Source organism: Musa acuminata, chromosome BXJ1-6, assembly GCF_036884655.1.
Source record: "Musa acuminata AAA Group cultivar baxijiao chromosome BXJ1-6, Cavendish_Baxijiao_AAA, whole genome shotgun sequence".
NCBI classification, from domain to species: domain Eukaryota; kingdom Viridiplantae; phylum Streptophyta; class Magnoliopsida; order Zingiberales; family Musaceae; genus Musa; species Musa acuminata.
The window spans coordinates 15,721,870-15,742,867 of NC_088332.1; the positions used below are offsets into that span (position 1 = coordinate 15,721,870).

The 20,998-nt window shown below is 33.3% G+C and overlaps 2 protein-coding genes across 2 annotated transcripts; both read left to right on the forward strand.

Annotated features, from left to right (window-relative positions):
- The first annotated feature begins 8,362 nt into the window (after window positions 1–8,362).
- On the forward strand, window positions 8,363–9,880 carry LOC135677735 (uclacyanin-3-like). The gene is made up of 2 exons (XM_065190116.1): window positions 8,363–8,601; window positions 9,281–9,880. Exons 1-2 carry the CDS (start codon window positions 8,433–8,435, stop codon window positions 9,742–9,744), a joined length of 633 nt encoding a protein of 210 aa, XP_065046188.1. The 5' UTR covers window positions 8,363–8,432; the 3' UTR covers window positions 9,745–9,880.
- A 6,071-nt stretch (window positions 9,881–15,951) lies between these two features.
- Window positions 15,952–17,447, forward strand: LOC135677736 (uclacyanin-3-like). Its single transcript, XM_065190117.1, has 2 exons — window positions 15,952–16,204; window positions 16,897–17,447. The coding sequence occupies exons 1-2, from the start codon at window positions 16,036–16,038 to the stop codon at window positions 17,322–17,324; spliced, it is 597 nt and encodes a 198-aa protein (XP_065046189.1). The 5' UTR covers window positions 15,952–16,035; the 3' UTR covers window positions 17,325–17,447.
- Window positions 17,448–20,998: the final 3,551 nt, after the last annotated feature.

Below are 20,998 nucleotides of genomic sequence, written 5' to 3' on the forward strand. Positions count from 1 at the left end.
TTTTCATTAGTTTATTTAATATTTTTAAACTCGATAAATTTATTTGGTGGATAACGCTTCAATCTAATTTTCTTGTTACTAGCTATTTGAGTAGTAGCCAAAATATTATGAGATCTTTCCTACCTTAGCCTTAATTCTTTTTGAACATACATACTGGTCAACTCATTCAAGTCTCATTTATATTTATTTATATTATAATGAATCTTGAATAGGCCAAACTGAGGAAAAATATAATTAAAAATAAACTGTCCAAGGAAAGGCATATCCACATTCATACCTAATGCTTAAGTTTCAGTCTCTTGTCAATTATATTAAGGATATGATACTGAATCCCTTAAGTGATATCATATGGGGTCGTAATCAGTTCTTTCATTAATGTATCAATTAATGACTTATCAACAAATTTAAACATATCTTATATAGCTCTCAAATATTTTTATGCGCTATAATTATCATTCTTATTTGTAATTATCATTCTTATAAACATTCTCGAGTATTCGTTTCATTAATTTGCTCTACAATGTTTTCATCAGTCAAGTCAACAGGTTTTTTAATAAGTAATGTTTCATCAAGATATAATACACCCAATATAAATTGCACATATTCTAATCATTATGAATAATTTGAACAAGAGAATATAGGGATTCTAGAAGCATTAGAGTGTACAGAAGGAACTACTATTGTAAAATATAAAATAATAATAATACTTTAAATTTCTAAAATATGATAGACAATTGATATCATCCATATTTCATATTTGGGTGAAAATATTAATATATATAATACTTATTCAAAATTATTTATGAATGACTAATACTATTCTTATATAATAGTGATACTATATTTGGGTATACAACCTTAAACTATAAGAATATCCAAAACAATATCATCCAAGCTTATTATATAATTATTTGATGAAGATTTTTCTTTGTGATTATCTAAATCTATTAATTATATATATCATTATGAATATTATTTTTTTTTATATTATTTAGGACTAATTTTTTTTATATAATTTTATAAGTCATTAGTTTATAATATAATAATATAAAATATATTTTAAAATATTTTACAAATGATAAAATATTTATTATAATTCATATTTCATAAGCCTATCATACTATGCCACATTGGCTACTACTATTCAGATAAAACTTAGGGATACAAGTTATAAATAATATTCATTAAATTTTTATAAACTAACTTATACAAAATAATTTAATATAATAAATAATAATTATAATAATTATTAAATATTAACCAAAACTCATTTGATGATTATAATCATGATGAAACATAAATCATGCTTTTATATAAAAATAAATATTATTTTATAATTTTAAATATATGTAGGTGAGTAACTATAAAAATATCTAAAATAATAATTGAATTTAAATATCACAAGCAAAATTTTACCAATATGTCATATAAAAAGATAAAAAATCATAATCTATATTTTTTAATTCTTTACATGACATAAATGGGCCAATCAGTCCTATTTAATTGTGTATTACAAATTAAGCTAATTTGAATTGGATTAAACTAATTAGGCTACTTAGATTAGACCTTATAGTCAACCTAATAAAACCAATCAAAATTGTGTTCAAATTGGGCGATAAAAAATCTGATTAAAGCTAATAAATTGGTCAATTTAATAGTTAAAGACATAAGCAAAAATTTTGATTTTTGAAGGAGAAAACCTTAATTTTATCTAGATATATATAAAAAATATCTGATTTTTAAAAGGTAAAACTATCATAAGGGGACACCGATTGGAATTAAATTATTTATAAGAGTAAAATGGTCTTTTAAAATGAAAGCTGCTAACCCTAATTTCTCTCTCTCTCTCTCTCGCACAATCATCATTATATTCTACTCTGCCCATGGATGCACCCAGTCGCATAAGACAACACACCAATTGCTATCACTACATGACCATACCACAATGTCCTTTCCATGGTCGACTACCCATCGGTTTAGCCACAACTATTTTGGCTTCAAGCTCTTCATCGATGACCAACATTGCTCGACAATGCAATAGTGTCATTGCTCGTCAACTACCATGCATTGTCATGCGACCTCCTCTATAGTATCGAGGCCACCTCGTGACCCTTCTCATCGAACTAATAGCTATGCTGCTATTTAGCAACGTGTATGTCTGTTGCTCGTGCTATCATTTGTGTCATGTTGCCTATCATCCGCGCGTCAATGGCTAATGTGCCAAGTATGACAACGACGAACTCTAAACTATGCCATCCATGCATTGGTGCCAAACTAGCTCATAAACCTAATAATGAGTCTAAATTATTGATTAAAAATATTGAAAATGATATGATGTGAGACTAAGGTGAGATGTTAGAAGACTTGGAAGACAACTCTCATTCCCACACATTTTTAATAATTTTTTGCTCACTTTTATTATATATAATCTTTACAAACAATTCATAGAGGTTGATAAAATTAATTCAAAGAGTTATGATTAGATGAAATAAAGGATAAGGATATAGATTAAGATAAATAAATAAGGATGATGAGATTTGTTTGGCTATGGTTAATTTCTTCCTTACTTAAAAAATTTATATATTATTCCTTTGGCTAATATAATGCGTTCTCTTGGATGAATCTAAAGCACTACAAATTAGAAGTACTTTTTTCTTCTACTAGCTTCTCTCTTTTCTCCTGAAAGTTCTAGAAAGGCAACAAGTGTGGTATCATAGTTTGGTTCGAAAAAGACCAATAGGAGCAGAAGGGTAGACCAATAGATCCAAAAGAAAAAAATATATATGATAGATATTAGAATAAGTGTTTCTAATCAACTTCTTTTTATCTTCAAAGTGAAAATTATCGATTTTAAACTGTTAAAATGATAACTTTATTTATTACATAAGGATTATGAAATTTGATATAAAATACTTTTGTTACATAAGGATCAAATGAATGAAAATATGCAGAAAAATGTAAGAGCTGCTACAACAAGTAATAGATGAATCTCTATTTCTCTAAATCATGTCGAAATCAATATTCATAAAAGTCTAAAAATTATTAAAAATTATATTTAGATGTACAAACAAGGTAAAAATCTCAAAGCTTCACATTCTTTAACGTGAATTTAAAACCCTTACGATGAAAGATTTTGAATCTATCATTGGTTTTTTCTCAAAAGTTTATTTTATTATGAACTAAATGAGGTCTTATTGTGAAAATTTAAAAGATCAAACAATAATAAAAAAAATATTTTATAGATTTTATCTTCAAATTTTGATATAATTTATACTACTATAAAATAATCTAAAGATATAAGTACATTATCAATTAATGAATTAATGGACTTGCTTTTAGTTTATGAACAAAAATTGAACAAATCATCATATGAAACTTTAGAACAAACTCTTCAAATGAAGATATATCAAAAGAATGAACTAAAGCAAAATTCTAAAACCAGATCTCAAGAGAGAGGTTAGAACGGTAAAAGTCATGGACATTCTAGCATTCAAAGGCTTGATAATTCAATTAGGTCTATTACTGTAAACATCAATTCCGGTAAAAACTTTATTTATGATGTGATGTTTATTCTTGGTTTAAAATAAAATATTATTAATATAAAATAATTAATGAGAAAAAGATATTATGTTATTTTTAATGAAAAATATTTGATTTATGATATTAAAATTATGAGGATAATAAAAAAAATAAATTATTTCTTTTATTATTTTTAGATATCTTCTTACGCACATTCATTATTATTGTTATTGATAAATTATTGTTACTGTTATTGATGAATCGACATTATAGCATAAAATATATGATTATCTAAATTATGGTAAACTAGAATTATTAAATCAAAAGAATATGATAGTTGGTTTACCTAAAATTAAGAATAAAGATACTATTTATGAATATTATGTTTTTAGAAAAAGCACATAAATCCCTTTCGGAAAGTCATTCTCAAAGAGCCAAAGAATGATTAAAACTTGTGCATGTAGATATTTGTGGACCTATGCAAACTATCTCATATGGTGGAAGTAAATATTTGTATTATTTATAGATGATTGCACAAGAATGATGTGAGTATATTTTCTAAAAAAAATTAAAGCCTTGCCTATTTTCATATGTTTCAAAGCATATGTAGAAAAAGAAAATAATTATTTTATTAAGACTCTGCGTATTAACAGAGGGGGCGAATTCACTTCCAAGGATTTCTTTGTGTTTTGTATTAATGTAAGCATTCATAGGAAACTAGTTGCAAGCTAACCCCTTAGCAAAATAAAATAGCAGAGTGAAGGAACTAAGTTGTGGTCGAGATACTATTAGGTGTATACTTAAAGAAAAAATAATACCAAAAGAGTTTTAGATAGAAATTATGAATATAATAATATATTTGTTAAATCACTTTCATAGAACAAGGAAAACTATCATATTAAGCATAGTTGAATAGAAAGCGTATTTGGTTGAATAATTGATGAGCTACAAACTTCTAAAAAATAATAAGACTTAGAAGTTGATAAATTTGCCTCTAAGAAAAAAAGCAATTAGACTCAAGTGGGTGTATAGGTTAAAATTCAATGCTAATGGCTTTCTACAAAAATATAAATCTCATTTAGTTGCTTAAATTTTAGGTATTGATTTTTTTAAATTTTTTTTCCAATTGCTATAATTGATACGATTAGAACAACATTAAGATTGAAAGCATAGAAAAATGACAGGTTTATCAATTTGATACTAAATCAACCTTCTTGCATAGAAAAGTTACAAAAAAAAAAAAGAAGGTTTATATAAAGTAGTTTGAAGAATTTAAATTAATAGGCTAGAAGATTGAAGTGTATAAATTAAATAACACATTTTATTGTTTGAGGGCATGATACACTAGAATTGATAAATACTTTCTTCAATATAATTTTAAAAAAAATTTAAATGAGTCAACTTCATACATAAAAGTATAATAAATAAAAATTCTTATTATCTATTTATATACAATCTGTATACTAAAAATTCATCAATCATAAGAAGCTCGATTTGAGATTGATCTCTTTAACCATGATTAAAAATGACACGTGAACAACTCCACACATAAATTTCTAAATATTTCTTCTTCTTTCTTGTGGAATATAGAGCCGTGTAACCCGAAACTCAATCTAAAATCCGAAATGCTAGATGTGGAACCTCATCCTAGATTCGAAATTGATCAGATCACTAGTGATTGATCCAATATTCTTGCTCTTTATAAGGATGGAGTTTATAGAGCCTAGCATTATTCATTTTTACATGAATTTGAGTGATGATCAAGATTAATATATATCAAGTTAGATAAAAATTCTATTAGAAATGAGTCAACACTAAGAGGAGAGTGAATTAGTGCAATGGTAAAATCATCGATTTCAGAAATTTTTTGTTTCGATTAAACCTATTTCGAAAATGGTTAACTTTGAAAACAAAGTAAAGGGGAAGTTTGCTATGAAAGTAATTTATTCAAAACAAATGCAAAACAGATTTTATAATAGTTCAGTTGTCATGACCTACATCCACTCCCGATTCTTCCTCTATCAAGACTACCGGCATCCACTATCGGTCTTCCTTCAATAGACGAAGACCAACCATCTTTTACAGCTCTTTCTTCTTTTACCGGGTTTAGGAGATAACCCTTACACCCCCACTTATTCCTCTCTTAAACTATTCTAATACTTAGAAGGAGAGGAGTTCACACAAGATTACAGCAACGTTTCTTTCATTTTCACTCTTAATTCTTATGTTTTTTTACCAGGGATGAGAAGAGTATTTATAGGTCTTAAGTTGATTTAAACTTGGAACCTAAAAATATCTCATCCCGGGTCTCCCGGGTATGGGTGGTACCACCGCTTGTGCTAATCTAATATTGACACTAACACTGGGCGGTATCACTGCCCAAACTAGCGGTACCACCGCTTAACAACCTCTCGGAGACTGTGTCTGGGTGGTACCACCACCCAGACTGTGGTACCACCGCTTGACACAGTCTCAGAGACTATGCCATGACGATGCCACTTGTTGGGTTACTGTTTGGGCCTTTCATTGGGTCCAACACAGTCCATACATGACCCAACCAGCCCCTAATTGGGTTGGCCTAATTCCAATCCTAATTATGTTCTAACTACTAATTCTTAGGCATACTTAAGCTAAACAAGTCCATTAGTCTAGGTTTCTTCCGGCGAGCTTCTAGCGATCTTCCAGCGAACTTTCGATGATCTCTCGGTAATATTCCGGTGGACTCCCGGCAAGCTCCTGGACTTCACGATGATCTTCTTGACGAGTTCCGACGAGCTTTTTTAGTAAGCTCCTGGACTTCTCGGTCAGTTCAAGTAGAACTTCCGATGAACATCTAGACTTCTGATGAACTCTCTAACTCCTAACGAAATCGCGCGTTCTTGACTCCGAGACTTCATTTTACTTTATGCCTTGCTATTGTAATTAATCCTGCATACTTAAAACCCACTTCGATCTAGACAATTATTACTAAGCTAATCAAAGTTGTCCAGCATGTCATTGGTTTATCGACGCTTCGTCCGATTCTTTGGCACATCGTCCTCTCTTGTGGCCTTTTGCCCAATTAGCTAATTGACCTTCACAACTCCGATTTCCTTAGCGTAATTTCTGCTCTTCTTGGTCTGATGCCAGAATCCATGGCCCGAAGCCTTCTGTTGATACATTAACCGATCCTTCGGCTCGACGTCCAATCTTTTGACATGTTTTCCTCCGGCTCAACATGATTCTTCCTGCTTTAATTGTTTCTCCCTGATTGAAGCTTCCTACATCACTTAGATCAAATCATAAATACTATCAATTGGTTTTATAATCAAAATCCAAGATTCAACGAATTCAACATAAAGACTTAATCATTTTATTTATTTTTTAATCATTTTTTTTCGATCTCTTCTTATACATAAATATTTTCTTAAACATAAAGACTTAATAAGTCATGAGTTAAACCTAGGAGATGTATAATTATTTTTTAATTATTTTTTCAATCTCTTCTTATACATAAATATTTTCTAACTATATTCACAACCGCAAGCTTAACATTGGTTATGCAGTTCATCTTGGCTCATATCTCTTTCTCTTTTTTTTTTATCATTTAAGTCTTTCTTTTTAAGTTTATATCAAATTAGTCAACGTTGATACATATCAGGTCAAACTAATATATTATGAGTCAAACTCAATACAAGTCACCAACCGAGTTTGTCCATATTTATCAATATGGGACTATTAATGAATCTTTTTCAACATTCAAGTTTGACCAATAATTTATCAGTTTAAACTTATGGATTAAATTGATGTTACTCGATATAAACTAATCTTGATTAGTTTGACTCCAACACATCATTAATAGAATCCTAACAAAGACGTGATGTGGCAAGAACATCTACTGGATTTTGTACACTGGTTTCAATCCATGCCTACAGGACTAATTTTTCTCAATTCAGAATTTGGACAGCAAAAAACTATTCACAAGCCAGTTTGTATGTGTCAGTCTTTTTTATACATTTTCTAGCGGATAATAGAGTTTTAAGATTACATCAGCTTTTTTAGTTCATGATTCTAATTGATCGACAATGCAAGTTTTTAGATTACATCAACTTCTTTTAGTCTTATCTTGTTTATTGGAGTTTTGAGTCAGCCTTATCAATGGCATTGAAGTTATTTAAAAATCTAATACATATTAGTAATGCGAGACTATTCTTTAACATAATTTTATTATTAATAATTAATTTAATTTGACAATCACGTGAGAGGAGTCTAATTTTAAAGGGTCGTTCGCCCATTCCATCATTCTTTTTTTTTTTTTATCTTAATTGGCTATTTATTGTAGTCAAATTAAGATTATGATATTTAGGTTTTTATTCAAATCGAACAAGTCGGTCAAAATAAAAAATACTTTATCAATGATAAGAAATCTAAATAGTCGATCCCAAATTGGTAGGATGTTTTAACCTTATTATTATTGTATAATAATGTCTTTTTAATTTAAGTTTACCTTTTTTTTTCCACAAAAAAATTATAACAACCTTGACCTCGTAGTAATAGAAACAATTTGACTTTGGTTGTGGAAAACGTGATATTTAATTCGTCTCATACATATTAATATCCCAAGAAGCTACCAAGTCAATTTATACATCATATACACACATTGAAAGCTTCGAGACTACAGCCCCAAAATTCTAACAACTTCCGGCATACGACACAGTCTGTCACCCGCGTTTTGTTCGGCAGCCCCAAATCGTTGACTATTTTTGGTGAAGACTTAACGATCACTCTCTCCTCTTCCACGAATCCGTCTTCCCTCGCCAACTCTATATAACTTCTGCAAGCTTCTCATCATTAGCACGCAATAAGCACTTTCTTCTTCTTCTTCTTCTAGCTCATCAAGCATCTCCTCTGCAGCCCCTTCTGTTTCTGTGACGATGGCTGCAATGCTGAGAGCTGTACTGGCGATTGCGACGGTGGCAGCCATCTCTGCGATTGCCATGGGCGCCAACTACGACGTCGGCGGCCCCGCCGGCTCTTGGGATCTCGCCACTAACTACACGCAGTGGGTCTCCGGCAAGGCATTCCGCGTGGGTGACACACTGAGTGAGTCCTCTCCTTCCTCGTTTCCTCCCCTCTACATTGCTTATGATGTCAAAGTATATGATATTATGCACATTCTCGCTGAGGTAATTAAGAAGAAGGATGCGAGGGAGTTGATAGCTTATGAATGCTCACAAGTAGTGCAGTTCTTGATCTTGGCATGCAATGGCAACCAACTCTCATATTCTTCTCTTCAGTTGTTCTTTCCGTAACAATAGATTCTTTCATGTGATGAACATATATGATTAGATGATGATGGTCTCCTGGAACGTAATAAATGAAGCAATGAATGCAAGTAATGTTTATTGATAACTCCTCTAATCCATATTATTTAATAAATAGAGCTAAAAACTATAACATTTATAATTATTTACATTTAGTATATTTTAAGATTATATAATTAATCATGTTTATAGAAAAACTAATTATTGTGTACACTGGTTAGCTTATCAGTAGAGGAGTAAGCGTGTCAGCTTGCTTAGTTAGTAAACACTTTGATAGTTAAGCGTAAAAAAATAAACGTATTAAATTGATCGTTTAATCTAAACTTTATCTTTTATTAAAAATATAATTGTCTACAACTCAATATTTAATCAAAATCATATTCAATATTGTATATAATTAAATTCACATTTTTATTGCAACATAAATATCTTAGAAGCTATACTCCTTTTGAATGCAGCATTCAAGTATGCGTCGAGCCATGACGTGTTGGAGGTGTCGAGCGCCGCCTACAGCTCGTGCACGACGAGCAACCCCATATCGACGAGCACCGGCGGCAACACCGTCGTCACGCTCAACAGCACCGGCTCCAGGTACTTCGTCTGCGGAATTCCCGGACACTGCGCTGGTGGCATGAAGCTCCAGATCGACGTCGCCTCCCCGACCTCAACTCCTCCTCCTTCTCCCTCCTCCACCCCCCGCTCCCCCCCTGTTGCTCCCTCCCCACGCTCGCCTTCTGCGCTTCCGCCGTCATCTTCGACCCCAGGCTCCGTCCCTCCGCCGGCATCTTCGACCCCAGGCTCCGTTCCTCCGCCGTCTGCCCCCACAGCGTCGCCGCCGACACCGAGCGGCGCTTGCCTGAAGGCGAAGGCTACTCTCGGACTCGGTTCGGGAATCGTCATGTTGATGCTTATGGCCCTGTGAGAGATGATGCCATTCGCTGTCATCAGTTGTTGCTCTTTCTTTGTCCTCTGTGGAGTCACAGTGACAGTGAATCATAGGAAGCATTGTTATGTATTGATTCATTAGATCAATAAGAAACAAAAAACATTGTCATGCATCGATTGTTGCATCAGTGGATTATGAAATAGAAAACAAAGCTTTGATAGTGATTGCTACTGTGCCAAGAAACAACATAAGCTTCTAATAGCATATGTTATTAGGAGCAATTATTATAAGGCCTTATTGACTCTAAATCATGTCTCTCAATCATTCGTTTCTAACTACATCACGACCCGAATCGATTGGATAATCGACTCTCGTTATTTGATGATATTAAACAAAAGTCTAAGTCAATAAAAGTAGGCTCATTTTAGTATATACAGAAATTTAATATTATAGTAAAAATAAATATTGTTATTAAATAAGTAAGAAAAAATCAATGATAGTCTTCACTTAAATATACATCACTATTAGTTGCTCACAAACCACATCCTCAGAATAATTCTTAATTGATATTTGTTTTCGGGTCTCTTTCTCTAACTAGCAAATATTTTATTTCAATATGCTGAGAAAAATTTATTTCCATATCATCACAAAATATCTTTAATGGTTTGCTATCCATACTAAATCTTGAGATAAAATTTTATGATTTATAATCTCAAAGCATATTATAAATTCAGCTTCTATTATTGATAATGCAATAAATGATTATTTTATACTTTTCTAGGAAATTTCTCCTCCAACTAATATGAACATGAATACTGAGTAGATTTTCAAATATTAAGGTAATTTATAAAATCAATATTTGAATAACCTATCAGTTGATTTGATCTCTTATATATAAGCATATAATTTTTTTGTCCATCACAGATATCTCATCATTTTCTTTACAACTTTTTAATGTTTTATCCTAGGTTGTTTTGGTATCTATCAAGTATTCCAATTACAAAATTACAAAATTGGTATATGAGCTCGTATAAATTAAAGCATATAATATACTTCTAATTACGCATATTATTTGATTCTTTTCTATATTATTCTTAAGATACTAGTTTTGATTAAATTTTTTATCTTTAGTAATAGTTATATCATCAATAGAGAAAGTTTGCAAGCCCAACTTTTCCCTTCTTTACAAATCGTTTTGATTATTCAATGTAGATTTTCTCATCTAAATCCCGATTCAGAAATGTTATTTTAATATCAAAATAATATAACTCAAAATCATAATAAGCTACTAATATCATAATAATCTCCAAGCCCTTTTTAAAAATTAAAGAATAAGTCTCATTATAATCAATTCTTTCTTTTTGAGAAAAATCTTTGGCCATAAGTCTAGCTTTATATTATTCGATATTACCCTTGTTAGGAATGAGTCGACACTAAGAGGGGGGGGGGTGAATTAGTGTAGTAGATAAAATTACGTCGGTTCAAAATTTTCATTTCGATTAAACCCGTTTTGGAAAGATGTTAACTTAAAAGCATGCAAAAGCGTAGTGAAAGTAAAAGTAAGAATTCAGTTTACAATAAGGTAAATATTAAGAAGTAAATGTAAATCAGATTTTATAGTGGTTCGGTCATCGTGACCTACATTCACTCTACCGATTCCTCTTCCATCGAGGCCATCGGCATCCACTAACGATCTTCCTTCAATGGGTGAAGATCAACTACTCTTATACAACTCAATTCTCCTTTTGATAGGTTCAGGAAAGAACCTTTACACCCCCTTTATTCATCTCTCAAACGACACTAACACTTTGAGCCTTGAGAGGAGTTCTCATAAGATTATAATAACGTTTTTTTTCTTTTTTACTCTCAATTCTTGTGTATGTTAACCAGGGATGAGAGGAGTATTTATAGGCCTCAAGTAGATTCAAACTTGGAGCCTAAAAATGTCTCATCCCAGGTCCTCCGAGTACTGGCAGTACCACCGCTTGTGCTGGGCGATACCACCACATGTAGTACTGGCACTGCCACTAAAACTGAGCGATACCACCACCTAGTCTGGTAGTACCACTGCCTGATAGTCTCTCGGAGACTGTGTCTGGGCGTACCACCACCCAAACTGGTGGGTCATTATTTAGGCCTTTCACTTGGCCCAACATAGCCTAAACTTGGGCCTAATTGACATCTAATTGAGTTGGCTCAATTCCAACCGAATGATGTGTTAACTATGAATTTTAAGATATTCACTAAGCTAAATAAGTCCGTAAGTCTAGGTTTTTTCCGGCGAGCTTTCGGCGAATTTCCGACGATCTCTCGGCAATGTTCCAACGGACTCCCAGCAAGCTCTTGGACTTCGCGATGATCTTCTTGGTGAGTTTCGACGAGCTTCTTTGGCAAGATCCTAGACTTCTCGGTCAATACTGATTGAACATCCGACGAACATTTGGACTTCCGATGAACTCTCGAATTTCCAACAAAATCTCGTTCTTGACTTTGGGACTTCATTTTGCTTTATGCCTTGATCGCTATCATAGTTAATCCTGCACACTTAAAGCCTATTTCGATCTAGATAATTATTACTAAGCTTGAATCAAATATTATCCGGCATGTCATTGGTTCATCGGCACTTCGTTCGATTCTTCGATGTATCATCCTCTCTTGCGACCTATTGCCCAATCAGCTAGTTGGCCTCCGCAACTCTGATTTCCTTAGCATAATTTTCACTCTTCTTAGCCCGATGCCTGAACCCATGGCCCGAAGCCTTCTATCAATACGTCGACCGAGCCTTCGGCTTGACGTCTAATCTTCTAACATGTTTTTCTCCAGCACAGCATGATTCTTCCTGCTTTAATTGTCTCTCCTTGATCGAAGTTTCCTATGTCACTCAAAACATAGATCAAATCATAAATACTATCAATTGATTTCATCATCAAAATATGAGATTTAACAATCTCCCTCTTTTTTATGATGACAACCAATTGATGATGGAGTAACCTTAACTCCCCCTATCAATATACCATATTGATAGAACATTAAATTCAAGCTGAATTCAAGTTAAAGCAAATTTAATCGTGAGTCCAAGCAACATAAAATCATGCATAATCAAAATTTCAATATATTATTCCATGCATGATCATTATAACTTCTCCTCCTTTGTCATCAATAAAAAGGAGAAGTGCATTTAGTAAGTTTCAAATCATTGCATTATAAACATAATATCAAGTTTTATCATCACGCAAGCTAGTAATAATTTTGAGTTTTGCAAGTACATAAATTTTGCTAGATATGCAACTTAACATGTTTTGTATTTCTAGCAATTTTTTTCTCCATGAAATTTGCAAGCTTAGTAAATTTAGTGAGTTTTACATAATTTTAGAACATGCAAGCTAGTAAATTTTACACATATGAAAGTTGACAAAATTTTGCATATTTTGAGTTGAGCAAGCTTTTTGCTTCTCTTTATGATGTATAACTTAGCAAATATTGCTTCTTTTGAGATTTGCAAGATAGCATTTCTTGCTTATCTTTTGAGATGAGCAAGCTAGCAAGTTTGCCTCTTTTTGTGATGTACACGCTAGCAATTCTTTCTCCCCTTTTGTCATTGGCAAAAAGAGAGCAATAACAATACAATAGTTTAATTTATTTCCCTTTACTTCAATCTTCAAATCATGACAATGATAAATAACAAAGATAAAGAATCAAGTCATGAATGTCAAGAGATCATATATTATTTTTTTACAAATTTCTCCTTTTGTAAATAGAAAGCATGAAAGGAAATATTCTTGATTTAAAAAGAAGACTCAAGTTATAATTTCAAGAATTCACAAGAAAAATCATGATTCATTTGACAAAAATATTATCGATTTATATATTTGAATAAATATTTTTAAACAAACATCACTTCAACTCATCATGCATAATTTCAAAATATAAAATCATCAAACATGATACAATTATTTATTTTCAAAACATTCATCATTATTTTCAACTCATTCAATTTATCAAATCAACAAAGTCCCTTTCAAGAAATTCAAAATGAAATGAAGAGATTTATTGATCTTTTGAAATGCTAGTGATTTCTTTTCTCCCCTTTATCATTATAAATAAGAAGGAAGAAAAGGGGAATAATATATAACAAAACTCAGTCATAAATTATCAAGATGTCAAGTAGCATATCATGGTTTATTAGAATAAGTCTCCTTTTTAGTGAATAGCAAAAAGAATCGTAGGAGAACAAGATCTCAATTCATGCATATAAAGTCTTCAATCATAAAAATCATTTTCATAGTCCAAGAGATTCATACAAATAGATTCATCAATCTTTTTTTGAAAACTCAATAAGATAGGGATTGAGAAGTTTTCAAGAAAAATATATTTTCTTTTTATTTCATAGCATGTCTTTGTTATTTATGCCAAATCAAAACTCATCATTTAAAACCAAAAGACAAACAAGATTTGTCACAAAAATCTTGATGACAAAAAATATGACACATTAAACAAAAGGCTTCTTTAAATAAGAGATTTAATTTATCATTTTAATTTCAATGATAATACATTTTCTTTTTTATATGTGAAAGTAAAAGTAAGAATTCAGTTTACAATAAGGTAAATATCAAGAAGTAAATGTAAATCAGATTTTATAGTGGTTCGGTCGTCGTGACCTACATTCACTCTACCGATTCTTCTTCCATCGAGGCCATCGACATTCACTAACGATCTTCCTTCAATGGGCGAAGATCAACTACTCTTATACAACTCAATTCTCCTTTTGATAGGTTCAGGAGAGAACCTTTACACCTCCTTTACTCATCTCTCAAACGACACTAATACTTTGAGCCTTGAGAGGAGTTCTCACAAGATTACAATAACGTTTTTCTTCTTTTTTACTCTCAATTTTTGTGTATGTTAATCAGAGATGAGAGGGGTATTTATAGGCCTCAAGTAGATTCAAACTTGAAGCCTAAAAATGTCTCATCCCAGGTCCTCCGGGTACTGGTAGTACCACCGCCTGTGCTAGGCGATACCACCACATACAACATTGGCACTGACATTAAAACTGGGCGGTACCACAACCCAGTCTAGCGGTACCACCACCTAGTTTGGTAGTACCACCGCCTGACAGTCTCTCGGAGACTGTGTTTAGGCGTACCACCACCCAAACTGGTGGTATCGTCGCCTGACATAGTCTCGGAGACTGTGCCACAATGGTTTCACTTGTTGGGTCACTATTTAGGCCTTTCACTTGGCCCAACATAGCCTAAACTTGGGCCCAATTGACCTCTAATTGAGTTGGCTCAATTCCAACCGAATGATGTGTTAATTATGAATTTTAAGATATTCACTAAGCTAAATAAGTCCGTAAGTCTTAAGTTTTTTCCAACGAGCTTTCGGCGAATTTCCGATAATCTCTAGGAAATGTTCCAACGGACTACCGGCAAGCTCTTGGACTTCACGACGATCTCCTTGGCGAGTTTTGACGAGCTTCTTTGGCAAGATCTTGGACTTCTCGGTTGGTTCCGGTAGAACTTTCGATGAACGTCCGGACTTCCGACAAACTATTCTTTAACATAATTTTATTATGTTATTTAAAAATCTAATATATATTAGTAATGCGAGACTATTCTTTAACATAATTTTATTATTAATAATTAATTTAATTTCATAATCACGTGAGAGGAGTCTAATTTTAAAGGGTCGTTTTAAAATCGCCCATTCCATCATTCTTTTTTTTTTTTATCTTAATTGGCTATTTATTGTAGTCAAATTAAGTTTATAATATTTAGGTTTTTATTCAAATCGAACAGTCAAAATAAAAAATACTTTATCAATGATAACAAATCTAAATAGTCGATCCCAAATTGGTAGGATGTTTTAACCTTATTATTATTGTACAATAATATCTTTTTAATTTAAGTTTACCTTTTTTTTCCACAAAAAAAATTCTAACAACCTTGACTTTTGGTTGTGGAAAAGGTGATATTTAATTCATCTCATCCATATTAAAATCCCAACAAGCTTCCAAGTCAATTTATACATCATATACACACATTGAAAGCATCGAGACTCAACATGGCTGAGTCAAATTCCGGCATACGACACAGTCTGTCACCCGCGTTTCGTTTGGCAGCCCCAAATCGTTGACTATTTTTGGTGAAGACTTAACGATCACTCTCTCCTCTTCCATGAATCCTTCTTCCCTCACCAACTCTATATAACCTCTGCAAGCTTCCCATCATTACCACGCAATAAGCACATTCTTCTTCTTCTTCTTCTAGCTCATCAAGCATCTCCACCTCCTCCTCCTCTGCAGCCCCTTCTGTTTCTGTGACGATGGCTGCAATGATGAGAGCTGTAATGGCGATAGCGACGGTGGCAGCCATCTCTGCGATTGCCATGGGCGCCAACTACGACGTCGGCGGCCCCGCCGGCTCTTGGGATCTCGCCACTAACTACACGCAGTGGGTCTCCGGCAAGGCATTCCGCGTGGGTGACACACTGAGTGAGTCCTCTCCTTCCTCGTTTCCCCCCTCTACATTGCTTATGATGTCAAAGTATATGATGTTATGCACATTCTCGCTGAGGTAATTAAGAAGAAGGATGTGAAGGAGTTGATAGCTTATGAATGCTCACAAGTAGAGTAGTTCTTGATCTTGGCATGCAATGGCAACCAACTCTTATAGTGTTCTCTCTCATATTATTCTCCTCAGTTGTTCTTTCCATAACAATTGATTCATCATGTGATGAACATGTAAGATTAGATGATGATGGTCTCCTTGAACGTAATAAATGAAGCCATGAATGCAAGAAATGTTTTTTGATAACTCCTCTAATCCATATTATTTAATAAATAGAGCTAAAAACTATAACATTTATAATTATTTACATTTAGTATATTTTAGGATTATATAATTAATCATGTTTATAGAAAAACTAATGATTGTGTACACTGGTTAGCTTATCCGTAGAGGAGTAAGGGTGTCAGCTTGCTTAGTTAGTAAACACTTTGATAGTTAAGCGTAAAAAAATAAACGTATTAAATTGATCGTTTAATCTAAACATTATCTTTTATTAAAAATATAATTGTCTACAACTCAATATTTAATCAAAATAATATTCAATATTGTATATAATTAAATTCACATTTTTATTGCAATATAAATATCTTAGAGGCTATACTCCTTTTGGATGCAGCATTCAAGTATGCGTCGAGCCATGACGTGTTGGAGGTGTCGAGCGCCGCCTACAGCTCGTGCACGACGAGCAACCCCATATCGACGAGCACCGGCGGCAACACCGTCGTCACTCTCAACGGCACCGGCTCCAGGTACTTCATCTGCGGAATTCTCGGACACTGCGCTGGTGGCATGAAGCTCCAGATCGACGTCGCCTCCCCGACCTCAACTCCTCCTCCTTCTCCCTCCTCCACCCCCCGCTCCCCTGTTGCTCCCTCCCCGCGCTCGCCTTCTGCGCTTCCGCCGGCATCTTCGACCCCAGGCTCCGTCCCTCCGCCGTCTGCCCCCCCAACGTCGCCGCCGACGCCGAGCAGCGCTTGCCTGCAGGCGAAGGCTGCTCTCGGACTCGGTTCGGGATTCGTCATGCTGTTGCTTATCGCCCTGTGAGAGATGATGCCATTCGCTGTCATCAGTTGTTGCTCTTTCTTTGTCCTCTGTGGACTCACAGTGACAGTGAATCATAGGAAGCATTGTTATGTATTGATTCATTAGATCAATAAGAAATAAAAAACATTGTTATGCATCGATTGTTGCATCAATGGATTATGAAATAGAAAACAAGGCTTTGATAGTGATTGCTACTGTACCAAGAAACAGCATAAGCTTCTAATAGCATATGTTATTAGGAGCAATTGCCTTATTGACTCTAAATCATGTTTCTCAACCATTCGTTTCTAACTACATCACGACCCGAATCGATTGGATAATCGACTCTCGTTATTTGATGATCTTAAACAAAAGTCTAAGTCAATAAAAGTAGGCTCATTTTAGTATATACAGAAATTTAATATTATAGTAAAAATAAATAATGTTATTAAATAAGTAAGAAAAAATCAATGATAGTCTTCCCTTAAATATACATCACTATTAGTTGGTCACAAACCACAGAATAAGTTCTTAATTGATATTTGTTTTTTTGGGTCTCTTTCTCTAACTAACAAATATTTTATTTCAATATGCTGAGAAAAGTTTATTTCCATGTCATCACAAAATATCTTTAATGGCTTGCTAACCAAATCTTGAGATAAAATTTTATGATTTATAATCTCAAAGCATATTATAAATTCAGCTTTTATTGATAATATAATAAACAATTATTTTATACTTTTCTAGGAAATTTCTCCTCCAACTAATATGAAAATGAATCCTGAAGTAGATTTCCAAATATTAAGGTAATTTACAAAATCAATATCTGAATAACCCATCACTTCTAGTTGATTTGATCTCTTATATGTGAGTATATAGTTTTTTGTCCACCACAAATATCTCATCATTTTCTTTACAACTTTTTAATGTTTTATCCTGGGTTGTTTTGGTATCTATCAAGTATTTCAATTGCAAAATTGGTATATGAGCTCGTATAAATTTAAACATATAATATACTTCTAACTACGTATATTATTTGATTCTTTTCTATATTATTCTTAAGATACTAGTTTTGATTAAATTTTTTATCTTTAGTAATAGATAAATAATCAATAGAACAAAACTACATACTAAATCTCTTTAAGACTAGGTCAATATATCCAGATAGTCATAGTAATTCTTGAGATATATCCATGAATATCTTAATGCTAATAATAAAAACTACCTCATTCATATAATTCTTAAAATTTCTAATGAGAAACATCTTGGTTTCATATAATAAACCATGATCACTACTGGTAAGAAAAATATCATTTATATATAAGACCAATATAATAAACTTATTATAATCAATTCTTTCTTTTTGAGAAAAATCTTTGGTGATAAGTCTAGAAGCGTAGTGAAAGTAAGAATTCAGTTTGTAATAAGGTCAATATCAAGAAGTAAATGCAAATCAGATTTTATAGTAGTTTGGTCATCGTGACCTATATCCACTCTACTGATTCTTTTTCCATCAAGGCCAACGGCATCCACCAACGATCTTCCTTCAATGGGCGAAGATCAACTACTCTTATACAACTCAATTCTCCTCTTAACAGGTTCAGGAGAGAACCTTTATACCCCCTTTACTCATCTCTCAAACGACACTAACACTTTGAGCTTTCAAAGGAGTTCTCATAAGATTACAACAATATTTTTCTTCTTTTTACTCTCAATTCTTGTGTATGTTAACCAAGGATGCGAGGGGTATTTATAGGCCTCAAGTGGATTCAAACTTGGAGCCTAAAAATATCTCATCCCGGGTCCTCCGGGTACTAGCAGTACCACTGCTTGTGTTGGGCAATACCACCGCCTGTAGCACTGACACTGACACTAACACTGGGTGGTACCATAACCCAGTCTAGCGGTACCACCGCCTAGTCTAGTAGTACCACTGCCTGACAGTCTCTCGGAGACTGTGTCTGGGTATACCATCACCCAGACTAGCAATACCACCGCCTTACATAGTCTCGGAGACTGTGCCACGACGATTCCACCTATTGGGTCACTGTTTAGGCCTTTCACTTGGCCCAACATGGCTCAAACTTAGGCCCAATTGACCTCTAATTGAGTTGATCCAATTCCAACCTAATTATATATTAATTATGAATTTTAATATATTCACTAAGCTAAATAAGTTCATAAGTCTAGGTTTCTTTCGATGAGCTTTCGGCGAACTTCCGACGATCTTTCGGCAATGTTCCAACGGACTCCTAGCAAGCACCTGGACTTCACGACGATCTTCTTGGCGAGTTCTGATGAGCTTCTTTGGCAAGATCTTGGACTTCTCGATCAATTCTGACTGAATATCCGACGAACGTCTAGACTTCCGACGAACTCTCGAACTCCCAACAAAATCTCGTTCTTGACTTTGGGACTTCATTTTGCGCTATGCCTTGATTGCTATTGTAGTTAATCTTACACACTTAAAGCCTATTTTGATCTAGATAATTATTACTAAGCTTGAATCAAATATTGTTTGGCATGTCATTGGTTCATTGACGCTTCATCCGATTCTTCAGTGTATTGTCCTCTCTTGCGGCCTATTGCCCAATAGGCTAGTTGACATCCGTAACTCTGATTTCCTTAGCGTAATTTTCACTCTTCTTAGCCCGATGCTCGAACCCATGGCCCGAAGCCTTCTATCGATACATCGACCGATCATTCGGCTCGACGTCCAATCTTCTGACATGTTTTTCTCCAGCACAACATAATTCTTCCTGCTTTAATTATCTCTCCCCGATCGAAGTTTCCTATGTCACTCAAAACATAGATCAAATCAAAAACACTATTAATTGATTTCATCATCAAAATTTGAGATTCAATAATCTTTCCCTTTTTTATGATGACAACCAATTGATGACGGAGTAACCTCAACTCCCCCTATCAATATGCCATATTGATAGAACCTTGAATTCAAGCTGAATTCAAGTCAACGCAAATTTAATCATGAGTCCAAGCAACATAAAATCATGCATAATCAAAATTTCAATATTTCATTTCATGTATGATCATTATAACTTCTCCTCCTTTGTCATCAATAAAAAGGAGAAGTGCATTTAGTAAGTTTCAAATCATTACATTATAAACATAATCTTAAGTTTTATCATCATGTAAGCTAGCAATAATTTTGAGTTTTGCAAGTTCATAAATTTTACTAGATGTGCAAGTTAGTATATTTTGTATTTCTAGCAATTTTTTTCTCCATACAATTTACAAGCTTAGTAAATTTAGTGAGTTTTATATAATTATAGAACATGCAAGCTAGTAAATTTTACACATATGAAAGTTGGCAAAATTTTACATATTTTGAGTTGAGCAAGCTTTTTGCTTCTCTTTATGATGTATAACTTAGCAAACATTAGATTTGCAAGATAGCATTTCTTGCTTATCTTTTGAGATGAGCAAGCTAGCAAGTTTGCCTCTTTTCATGATGTGCCCGCTATCAATTCTTTCTCCCTCTTTGTCATTGGCAAAAAGAGGGCAATAACAATATAATAGTTTAATTTATTTTCCTTTACTTCAATCTTTAAATCATGACAAGGATAAATAACAAAGATGAAGAATCTAAGTCATGAATGTCAAGAGATCATATATTATTTTTTTATAAATTTCTCCTTTTGTAAATAGAAATCATGATAGCAAACGTTCTTGAT